Source organism: Chiroxiphia lanceolata, chromosome 13 (assembly GCF_009829145.1).
Source record: "Chiroxiphia lanceolata isolate bChiLan1 chromosome 13, bChiLan1.pri, whole genome shotgun sequence".
Taxonomy (NCBI): domain Eukaryota; kingdom Metazoa; phylum Chordata; class Aves; order Passeriformes; family Pipridae; genus Chiroxiphia; species Chiroxiphia lanceolata.
Genome location: NC_045649.1, coordinates 19,409,541 through 19,421,487, shown reverse-complemented (window position 1 = coordinate 19,421,487; position 11,947 = coordinate 19,409,541). Strand labels below are relative to the sequence as shown.

Below are 11,947 nucleotides of genomic sequence, written 5' to 3'. Positions count from 1 at the left end.
GTTGGGGATTTTGGGGGAGGTGTTTGTTGGGGTTTGGGTTTTGTTATGGGGGGAGGTTGTTGGTTTTTGTTGGTTGGTTTTTGGAGTCCCCAGGCTGGCCCACCAACTGCACCAGAAAGCCAAAGCTTCCAGGCTTTCTTTCCTGGGGAGAAGGGATGTTGTTTGCTTTTTTCAGCCCAGCGCTGCAACTGCCAGTCCCACTCCCAAAATTCCAGATGGACCAAGATTGCTCCCAGATAAAAGGTACCAGGACATAAAGCTCTTGCTGCCTGTGGAGTGCCCAGGCTGGCCCACCAACTGCACCAGAAAGGCAAAGCTCAAGGCTTTCTTTCCTGGGGATAAGGGCTGTTGTTGGTGTTTTTCAGCCCAGCACTCAAACTGCCAGTCCCACTCCCAGAATTCCATATGGACAAAGTTTCCTCCTAGACACATACACCCTTTTATAATGGGGTTAAAGCGAGAATTAACTGTTTTGATTTTGTTTAATCATTACTTTCTAATTATTTGTAATCCATTGCTTAGGTTTTTGGTAGGTTTGTTGAGTTGTCTCTGTGCATGTGTGTGTGGTTTGGAGTTTTTTAGGGGGATTTTGTGTGCATTTTTGTTGGGGGCTTTGGGGGGGGATTAGTTGGAGTTTGGGTTTTGTTATGGAGGGATTGATGGGTTTTATTGTTGTTTGGGTTTTTTGTTATTTGTTTTATGCAGTGTTTTTTTCGGGGGGGTGGGGAGGTGGTTTTTTTGGGGTTTTTTTGGTGGAGTCTTTGTTGGTTTAAGGGATTTTATAAAGACTTTTAATTGTTGACAGCTCTGGAACCTGTTCAGCCCTTCCCTGTTTTCTTTGCCTGTAGCCCCGGCAGCTCCGGTGAGTTCCCTGGTTGCTCCCAGGCGGCGCGGGGCCATTCCCGGGCTCAGGTAACGCTGAGCTGCAGCACCAGGGCTGGATCGGCGTTCGGGGCGTGTTGGCGGTCACGGGAGTTGGGCTGCGCTCGCTGCTCCCGGTGCCCTCGGCCCGGACCTTTGTACCCTCTCTGCCGCAGAAAACCAGCGAGTCAGCGGGAGCCCAACCGGGCGGCAGAAATGGCTCCTCAAAGCCAGATCGCTTTGCTTTGCTCCTTGCTTTGTAGTGTAGCGTTCCTCTGGTGCGGAGCGGAAGGTGAGATGCGCGGTCTGTTGTTATTGCTGCTGAGGGAGTTGATTCTCAAAGTGTGATTTTTCAAAGGCAGTAAAAATCTCTTACGCTTTGGTAACAATCTGCAAAAGTATCTTAGTGATGCAAAAATTACTGGCTTTGTGAGATGAAACCATTTCTGAGATGATTTTATGAAAAGAAAGCTTTCCATCTTCTCCAAAAGGTAGAAAGCAAAAACGTTTCTGAATTATCTAAACTAAATATTTTTAAGATTTCGTTGAATGATAAATTTAGGAAATGTTAATAATTTTGCTGTTTGCTCTGAAATTTGGTTTTTAGCTTTATGCACAGTGACCAAACTCTGTCCTACCTGGTTCCAGATGTCACTGGCAGAGCAGACACAGGAGGGTTTGGCAGGGTGTGTCTGTCACTGCACAGAAGCAAAATGAAAACTGAACAAAATTGAAAGAAATAAGCTGAAATTTTCTAAACTAAACAGTTAAAAATATGTCATTGAAAAGTCTGTCTGATAACTGTAAAGATGCAATTTAATTTTTTTTACATCCTGTGTGTTCCTTAGGACAGAGTGGTGCTGAGCCAGAAGTGACTCTGGCACTGGGACGGCTCAAAGGGAAACAAACAAATGTAAAGGGAACAGACAAACTTGTAAATGCATTCCTTGGAATTCCTTTTGCAAAAGCCCCTGTTGGATCCTTGAGGTTTTCCCCACCTGAACCACCTGAACCCTGGAATGATGTGAGAGATGCAACCTCTTACCCACCCCTGTGAGAGCTGTTCAGTTCCTTTGTATCCAGGCCCTGTGGGTCGGTGGGGTTGTGTTTATTGGGGTACAGATTGTTGGGAAGGAGCTGGTAGTGGATGCACTGTCAGTACTGGGGTATTTCAAGTCCAAGTCCTGCTTTTCCAGGCTGCAGCTCCAGCTGTGTATAAGTGACACAAAGTTCAAGCACCCCATTGGGATTCAGCCTGTGAGGCAGAAGAGTGTTTTCTCTGTCCTTATTACATTGATGCTGTTGCAGTTTCATTATTAATAATCATGCTTCCTTTCTTTTGTGAAGATGTCCTCAAGATCTGTCCATGTTGAAAACAGCTGAAAGAAACTACAAAGAAAAACACGTTCCTTTCCGAACTTCTGAGGACTGTTTGTACCTCAGTGTTTACAGCCCTGCTGGTTCCAGCAAGAAGGACAAGTTACCTGTATGTAAACCCATTGTACAAACTTGTGCAGTACAAAGTTTGCACCTAATGATTGCTCCTAAGAGTCTTAATTGCTTTTGAAAATGTGATGCTGCACTAGCAGAAATAATATTAGTATGTAAAATGTAAAATTCAAAGCCCACCAACCTAAAATTCAGTGTTTTGGTGTTTTGGAATTCTTAATTATCTGATGGTGTTTTCCTTTTTGAAATGAAATGTGCAAACCAGTGTATAAAAGTGTGTCTCACCTTTTTTTTTTCCTAAGGTAATGGTGTGGATCCATGGAGGCAACTTTATATTTGGTGGTGCTTCTAGGTATGATGGTTCAGCACTGTCAGCCTACGAGAATGTTGTGGTAGTGATAATTCAGTACAGACTTGGACTCCTTGGATACTTCAAGTAAGATCCCCTATTTCACTTTTTACAAAGTACTTCCTGTCATGTTTAAAGCATGGTAGTTTTGTTTGCTGAATCAGCTGAACTTCTATACCAGCTTCCCACTGTTACAGTGGTTTCAATATACATAATTCACTGACATCAGGACTTCAGAGCCTTAAGAAATGTCTGTAAATCCCATTTGCATTGTCATTTGATTGCAGCCTGCTATCAAATCGTAGTTGGGCTGATTTGGTTCTGGAGAGGATGTTTGTTCTTGCCTCTACTTCCATCCATTGGTGTGTAAAGCAAAAACTGATCCAGAGTAGAGGGCAGGGATCCCTCAGTGTAGGGGTGAGCAGACAGGAGAGATGAGTCAGGAGCATAGGTGTGACTGTGGGTCAGGGACTGTACACACCTTCCTGGGCCAAATCACACAATCACACAGAATGTTCTCAGTTGGAAGGGCCCCATCAGGGTCATTGTTTGCAACTCCTGGCCCTCCACAGAACACAGTCCCAAGAGTCACCCCCTGTGCCCCAGAGGATCAGCCAAACCCTCCTGGAGCTCTGGCAGCCTTGGGGCTGTACCCACTGCCCTGGGGAGCCTGGGCAGTGCCCAACCAGCCTCTGATTTTGACTTCTAACACCGAGTCACACAGAGCATGTCTCAAATACTACCCATATCTGTACTCCTAAGTGAGACACTTCAGTGCATCTTATCTTTTATCCACTATAATGGTTTCTACTGAATATTTGTAATGTTGTGCCTTTGGTGCCTCTCAATTTTGTTCTCAACACCTCGAATTTCTGCTAAGCATGTCTCCATCTGTTTAACACAAAACAAGTAATGGTTTGATCAAAGACAAGTAACTGGGGAAACACATGAGATGTAATGGTTTTTCATGCACATGTAGCAGCTAATGACCTCTTTCTGCCATGACCTCTGTTAGTAATAGCCACCCATTTTCTATGCAGGAAGTTAACCCCAGCAACCTCTCACTGAACTCCTCACTGTAGTTTCTTCCTGTGGCTCAAGTGAATTTTGCTTGATGTGTAAGCTGGTTATAGTGGAAGCAGTTTGCTAACATCTCCTGTGAGATTTCTGTGTTGTTTTAACCTTATTTCACTCTGTGCCCTGCAGTCCTCATTGAGAACTCCTGCTAGGACTCATGTGGGTACAGAGTGAGAGCAAAATTCTGTGAGACTAAGAGCTACAGCCAGCCAGCCAGAAATCACAGGACAGGGGTCTGCTGCCTCTTTTTCTATAAAACCTAAGCTAAGAAAAGTTGGTTTATGCCTTTCTGACTTTCATAGCAATTACTTTATAAAAGCTCTTACTCAGAAAGTTGCAAATACGTAAATTATAAATTAATTCTTAACTCCTACTGATTTAGAATAATACCAAAAACTTAAGTTGTGACATTTATGATGAAATAAACCACTGGCAATGCATACTCCCAGTCTGGTAACCCCCACAGACATTCACCTGAAAGCCTCCATGATTTGTTTCAGAACTTTGCACAAAATTTACTTTATTCTGGTATTATTACTCTTCCTTGGCTTATAATGCTTTTCTTTCAGTACTGGTGATGAACACGCTCGTGGGAACTGGGCTTATTTGGATCAAGTAGCAGCTCTTCGGTGGATCCAAGGAAATATTGAACACTTTGGTGGAGATCCAGGATCTGTCACACTCTTTGGTGTATCTGCAGGATCTTGCTCTGTTTTTGCACATGTAGGCATACAGAACTTAAACTAGAAAGTAAAGTCTTTTAAAAAATCTTCAAAAACTCATTTAATGTAACATTTCATGCTTAACCTTATTTTTGACAGTAGGATTAACAGCACATTGTGCTAAGTCTGGAGACTTCCCCTGTAAGCAAATAAAAATGTGTAATTCCCCATTGAATCCAAGAGTCTAATCAAGCATAAAGTTATGGGATAAGGATGTTAATGTAGAATAATTTTTGTTCTTCCCTTCTTGGCAGGTTTTATCTCCTTTGTCTAAGGGTCTCTTTCATAAAGCAATATCAGAGAGTGGAATTCTACTTCGCCCCAGTAGAGATTTACTTCTTTCAATACATCCTAAGGTAGGCTCAGGGGTTTTGCATTTTAAACCCTTTATAACCTGAAATGGGATGTTTATATGTGACCATTTGGTTAAAAGAAAAAAGGGGAAAATTTCATTGCATATTATGCAACCAAGTTGATCAAGTCTGTTCTCACAGCATACCTATTCATTTCAATCTTGTTTGGTGTTAGAAATAGATTGTACAGGCATGTGATTATAATAGCTGTGGGCTGATGTGGGTATTTTCAGTTACCCACGTGCCAAACAAGGCAAATGTCCATTTTTATACCCACTGTACCCTGTAGACTAACTATGACATTTATTATGGCAAGTTTAATAAGAATCCAGAAGAGGCATTCAGTTTTCGTTGAACTGTGGTCTTTTATGGAGAGCTTTTATGTGAAGTAAAGTAGTTAAATATAAAACAAAACGATACTTTCAAATAAAATTCCTTTCTATAAGTACCTTTTCATTTCTCTTCCTGCAACAGCAGGTAGTAATGTAAATCTCTCAGAAATAGATTTTCTGAGTTTTCTTTCCTTATTTGGTTTATGCTATAACGTTGTATTTTCTCTAGATTAAAGTCTGTTGTAGAACAGGGAATGGAAATATAGCAAGAAAGAGAAGTATACCAGAATGATTTCACTTTGTGGGTAGTATTTCTGTATTTCTAGTAAAATAAATTACTCCAAGATCTGTCAAGCTCACCTAAATCTACCCTTAAATAAAACTATTTACAGTAGTGTGTATAATAATTTTCTGTTTATGAATCCCTTCAAGGCCGCCTCACAGCTAACAGTCCTTGTCTTTGCTAACAATTTTCAGAAAATTGGAAGTATCTTTAAGTGTGACACGAGCAGTTCCCTCTCCCTGATAAACTGCTTAAGGAAGCAGGAAGCAGACCATATAATCTTCAACACCACGGTAGGTGAGACTCTATGGAGTTACAGAGTATTTAATGGTGCATTTGCACTGCTCAGCCTCTGAGTTCATTGTTGGTCTGTTCCAAAATTGATTTTTCTGAACTTTTGTCAAAGTACCCCCTAAATGTTGAAATATCACATAATTTCTCTCTGTCACAGCACTTGGAGAGTTGTGAGCAAGGCTTGAGCATATACATACATTTTAATGTCAGTTAGAAGCAGCACAGAATCAGGAAACCATCACATTACTCCATACCTTGACCCAACCAGACTTGCATTTTATACTCTTGTGCCAAACTAGTTCTATGTTACAGTGGCTGTAGACACTCAAATTTCTTAAAGCCCTTTTTTTCCACTTGGAACATTAAATGTGGACACCTTATATGATTTGAATTGAGAATACTGTTAACAAGTAATTTGATCATTTTTTTTCTCCTCCTTCAGCATGTGCCATTTCTGCCCATACTTGTGGATGGAGTATTTCTTCCCAAGTCACCTGAAGAGATACTGGCTGGAAAAGAATTTAATGCAGTTCCATTTATGATAGGAGTCAACAACAATGAATTTGGCTGGAATATCAGATCTGTAATTTAATGGTTATTCTTAATTTTTTTAAATGTTTGTTAACTGGTGGAGGCAACTCGAGAAGGTATTTTCTGCTAGGACAAGGCTTTGCATTGTTGGAAATACATACAAGGTAAACTTTGCTTGCATTGTCTCTGTAGTGACCCAGAACCACAGGCATCCTTGGAACATCAACGTTGTACAGTATTTTCTTATCCTAAAATATTAATCCCTCATCAAGGCAAAGAGAGGGAAAAGAATATAACATTCAAGAGCATGTTACTGAAAGTGAAATAAACCAAATCCTTTCCCTCACAAGGCACAGTAAGTCAGGGTTGATAAATGTGACATAAAAATGTGACACAGCTTCCCCTGTGTGTCATTATTACTGTGCAAAAAGCTTTGCTTTGAAAATCTGCTCTGGGGACAGGGTATGGGGATGGTGCAGGTATCCAGCCCATTCTCTGTGCAGAAATTCTTTCCTGAGCTCAATGGGTAACTCAAAAAAACAAGTAATTTGTTGTCACTGCACAAAGCTTCAGGAGATGGATTTGTGTCCTCTCTTGTCCTCTTTTTTTTCATTTCCTAAGTATTCAGGTTATGTGTAGTTAATCTGAGCCTGTAACAACTGTGTCTCTGGGAGTGTGCTGGTACTGAGTCCAAGAAGAACAGTGTAAAATCTGTTTTCATTTATTTTTCAGTCAGAAGAGTTGTTTTATGTAATGCTGTGAAAGAGGAGGAGCAGTGCCTTTGTTTCAAAGGGCTCAAACAATTGAACCAGACACAGAGGCTGCAATGAGTTTTAAGATCTCCAATAACCCTGTGAGACAGAAGAAGCTTTTTGCTTCAATTCTGCCCTAATTCTTTCTAGTCTTACAAGTTTCTTAATGTCTGTTGATTTAAGGATAAACTGCTTAGCATGAGTGCTTTATGTAGAAACCTTCACCAAGGAAACGTTTGCTGCAGTAAATACAGGTTTTTCCAGGCAGCTGCTCCATTGTGCTGCACTTTGGCCTATGATGCTTCAAAAAATAAACACCAGCAGTAAGAGTAAAGTGGAATAATGTAGTTCCAATGTTAAAAATAATGAAGTTGAATGGTGCTAATAACATTCTTTTTTTTTTTCCTGTGCAGGACTCAAAAATACCAGGTTTGAGGGAAATAGGAGATAAAAAATCAATCACTTCAACGTTAGAGTTTTTTCTACCAATGGTAGTAAGTACTGTTGCACTGATTTAATTTGAGAAGTGAATTTTCTTTTTCAAGCATATAAAAGATTTGAGTTATAATGTTGCTAAGATTTGAGGTCATGTTATGCTTTGGGGAGAGTCCCAGCAAAGTTGACAGGACTGGGGTGTTACACAGAAATAGGATTGAGTCAGGCCCAGGATATGGGGAAATGTTTTCCTTTCTAGATTTCTGAAGCAACATTTTTATCTTACCTATTTGTGTGTAGGATTACTGTAATAGTGTCCCTAATGCTCAAGTGTCTCATGGCTAATCTGGTTGATGGGTTTGTTTCAAGGCAGGATTTTTCAATGTGTTTACATGAAATTAAAAGCAGCTTTTAAAGGAGTTACTTTGCACTCCTAAAGTGTGTCTTCCAAGCAGCAAATTCTAACACTAAAAATCTACACTGTGTTCTGAGATCCACTTGGTCTTGCCCTGTAGTCTAATAGTCCATAAATCTTTCAAGGACTCAGAGAATTTACTTTTGTTATTCCCATCTCTTTTCTCATGAAGAAAACAGAAGCCAGAGGTATTATCAGGAAAAATTGCTTGATCTTTGAGTCCTGTAGAGTTTTAAACCTATATAAATCTGGTGCAAATTTGACCTGGGGTGGTGGTGGGGGGGGTTAGGGTGTGGGGTTTTTGGGTTTGTTTGTTTATTTTGGTTTGGTTGTTTTTGTTTGGTTTGGGGGTGGTTTTGTTTTTTGTTGTTGGTTTTTTGTTTGGTTTGGTTTTTTATACTGGTGTTGGGGGGTTTTTTCCTCCCAAAAAGTCTGAATGGGTTTTATTTCCCATCAACATGGGAGCTACCCTGAACCTTTGTGTCCCTGCAGAATCTCTGAAGTTAAAAAAATTACATTTTTAGCTGCTAATAGAGACAGTGATGATTTGTCTGTTTGTTTTCCTGTTTCCCTTTTGTCCTTTAGGATTTACCATCAGATTTTCTGCCCAGGATAGTAGATGAATATGTAGGAGACACAGAGGATCCTGCTGAGCTACGGGCACGGTTTCTGGACTTGCTGGGGGATATGGCATTTGTCATGCCAGCCATTAAAGCCCTGAATCATCACAGGGGTAAGCTAATGAGCAGCAGGAGGGTATTCGAACCTCTTACTATATGCTGCATCAAATGATGTAGACACAAATCCTCTCATGTGTAGGCAACCCATCTTGAGATTCCTACTGGGAACTTGAGGATGAAGAATGATATAGGTCTGCAGGGTTGTGTGTGGTCCATCTTTGTCCTAGTGCCTTGCACTGTGCTCATAATCACAATATATTGAGACCAGAGCATGATAACACAGATAAATGTTTGCTAACTGAACTATAGAGGCTTAAAAATTAAAATATATCAAAGCAACCTTTGCCCTTTGGCCCACAGCTACTTCAGAAGTCAGCAGCTCTGTGGTCTGGAGATTTCAAAAAATCTTGACAAACCCTGCCAAGATACCCAGAACTGGAAATAATTTGGTGTTATTGTGGTTTCTGTAAGTTTTCCTGTGGTGAGCCTCGACTCTTTTTTTTTTTTTTTGTGAGTTCTTAATTTTGAGTTAAAAATGTACATAAATTGAATGTGACATTACATTAGAAATGTGGCCAATATAAAGCTTTGGGCGTGTTTAAAGTTGTATTTTAAACAGTTGATGTCAACTGTACTTTATGCATCTCTTTAACTCTCTAAATGTTACATTTTCTAGAGTCTGGAGCCCCTACCTACTTCTTTGAGTTTCAGCACCGCCCCAGTTCATACTGGGACAGCAAACCAGAGTATGTGAAGGCTGACCATGGGGATGAAGTTGGCTTTGTCTTTGGAGGACCCTTTCTGGCAGGAGAAATTCAGCTGTGCAGTAAGAAATAGTCATAAATATTCACATAGAAATTAGTCTTGTAACTGGCATTATTACATATTTTAATCAGACTAAAGTGCCTTTATTAACAACCAAAGCATGACCCTTTCTCCTGTAGAATTTGTTTTACACTATTTGTCTTCCCCAATCTGTCAGGTACAGTTTGCTCATTCTGAAGCACAGTTAGTTGTACATATTGTTAACAATTTAGCCAATAGGACATTTGCTAAAAAACTCACTGCCATTAAACCAGCATTGTGCATGAATTTGCCAAATAGCTTTGGCTGAAAAATAAACTGAAGGAAAGATCAATTAAACTTGAAGGGGATTGGCAGAGTGCTTGGGCAGCAGAAAATCTAGATATCTTCTTTTCCTGAGGAGTTCAAGGTAGTGTCTCCTCCTTCCCAGGAAATCCCAGGGGCTGTCAGGCTCCAGGGAATGGGGGACTTGGTCTCTTTTGCAGATACTGTTCCAGTTGTGTTCAGAGCAAAGCTTGGGACTGCAGTGTTTCATTTTCTGCAGGAAGATCTAATGCTTAGATTAAAGACTATTTTGCCCCATGACTCAATTAATACATAAGCATTTTATTCAAAATGGAACCAGTCCATTGCAGGAGGATTAAGGGTGTAGTCCCAACATTCTCATGAGATTTGGGAAGTTCCTTCAGGCAGAATCCCACATTGATCCATTCCAAATGAATTTGCCAATCACTGAACAGTTAAGATACACGATGCCACATCCTAAGGAATATTGTGAATCCAGCAATATGCTTTCATTATATATGCCTAAAACAATAATACTCAGGATGGCGTATTTTCTTTCCCATGAAACCAATTAGGACAGATCTTATTTTGACAAGGAAACACAGAAATTCTACTTATTTTAAGTGAATTCACAATTTTTTCTGCTGTTATTTTTGCCATTGGAACGGTAGTTCATAGTCTGTTTCAAAGCTTACATAATTGAAAGTGCTTCCTTTTACTCCATTGAACTTTGGAGCAATCCAGCTATGTTGTAAAACCCTTTGTTAATCTGTTACTAGAGCCTTTTGATTTGCTTATATTTTATATTTATTTTTTTACTTACATACTTACTACACTAGGAAACACTGTACAGTTCATTTCCTATTAGCCTGGATTTACCGAGGGCAATAAGATAACAAATATTTTTCTCAATGTGTGGAGATGCACTTATAGTTAATAACACACTGCAGTTATTTTCCCCTGGTGATACAGTGGGCTTGTGTGTCACTGGATATAAATGAATATTCTCGAAGTGCTGAGAAATGACATCACCTCATATCAGAATGAAGAAATCTTTGCCTCATCATGCTCTGAATGATAGGGAGGATTTCAGTCCCACAGAGCTGGAATGAGATCCCCGAAGCTAAACCATGTGGCCCATTTCTTGAGTTGTACTGGCAGAACACATGGGGGTTTTTTGATTCTGCTTCTGGTTTCTGGGAAAGCTACAGGCACATCCCCTTGTTTCCTTGTTCCCAAATTCCCTGATTGTAGAATAAGGATAATTATGTCACTCAGGAAGTGCTGAAATCTCGTGATGCTGCATTACTAACATTTTGCAGGTATCATGTTTCTGTTGCAATTGAGAAGTTGTTGCAGCATTTTCACAGACAGAAATGCTGCTCCTGTAGTAGTAATGTCTTCATTTTGCCACACATAATAACTATTTTGTATTTTGCCTTTTAGGTGAAGTTACAGAGGAAGAAAAGAACCTCAGTAGAACTCTGATGAAGTACTGGGCTAACTTTGCTCGAAATGGGTAAGAATCATGAGAGTCATGACACATTAGTGCTCTGTGCTGACTTCTGGGATTGAATTTCCCTGTGCCTGAAAAGGGTATTCACTCTTTCTTTCTTTCTTGTTGTTTACAGAAATCCTAATGGAGAGGGTTTGGTTGAATGGCCATCTTACAACCTAAATGAAGAATACTTGCAGATAGATCTAAAACAAAAGAAAGCCAGGAAGCTGAAAGAAGAGAAGGTGAATTTCTGGAAAAAGCTGATGCTGGAAAAGGCAAATAACCAAAGAATGGAAAACAAGAAGGTTAATTCAGAGTTATAATTTACAGTCTAAACATGCACACAACATGCAAGCTATTAGGATAGGAAAAGAAATTACTTAAAGTTATTTTCAGGATAAAATTCTGTTTCCCTTCATCTTTTCTTCACAGTTTTCATACTTGCAATTATTCATTGTAATAACTCCAATTGATCCCTCACTTGTTAAATACAGATACCACATTTCCTCAGTGCTCAGATTTTTCTGTCACTTCCCCATGACTGAAGACAGAATGTAGCAGCAACATTGTTTTAATAAAATGAAATCAATGAAGACCCAATTTGCCAGTAAAACTGTCTTCTGATGTTATGTGTGTCAGTGGTGGTACAGAAATTTTGGTGTGCTGTAGATACAAAAATGTCCTCTGTGGAAAGAAAATGAAACTACAGGATGTTCTACTTTATAAGTTGGTTTTATAACAGAGATAGTATGGTTCTGACTGTTGTGGTACGTGTCTGTCATAGTGGTGCTGGGATTAAGACTTCTATCAAATGTTAGAAAAGGGAG

The 11,947-nt window shown here is 39.8% G+C and overlaps 1 protein-coding gene across 2 annotated transcripts; it reads left to right on the top strand.

The window, feature by feature from the left end:
• Positions 1–799: 799 nt before the first annotated feature.
• LOC116793335 (fatty acyl-CoA hydrolase precursor, medium chain-like) lies at positions 800–11,733 on the top strand. 2 transcript variants are annotated; one of them, XM_032701111.1, is made up of 13 exons: positions 800–912; positions 1,710–1,914; positions 2,209–2,347; positions 2,613–2,746; positions 4,306–4,459; positions 4,713–4,814; positions 5,621–5,719; positions 6,163–6,303; positions 7,417–7,497; positions 8,439–8,586; positions 9,210–9,359; positions 11,069–11,141; positions 11,254–11,733. In XM_032701111.1, the coding sequence occupies exons 3-13, from the start codon at positions 2,228–2,230 to the stop codon at positions 11,441–11,443; spliced, it is 1,392 nt and encodes a 463-aa protein (XP_032557002.1). In that variant the 5' UTR covers positions 800–912; positions 1,710–1,914; positions 2,209–2,227; the 3' UTR covers positions 11,444–11,733. The 2 variants fall into 2 exon arrangements, with proteins under 2 accessions (XP_032557002.1, XP_032557001.1); XM_032701110.1 differs by lacking the exon at positions 800–912 and adding an exon at positions 941–1,153.
• Positions 11,734–11,947: the final 214 nt, after the last annotated feature.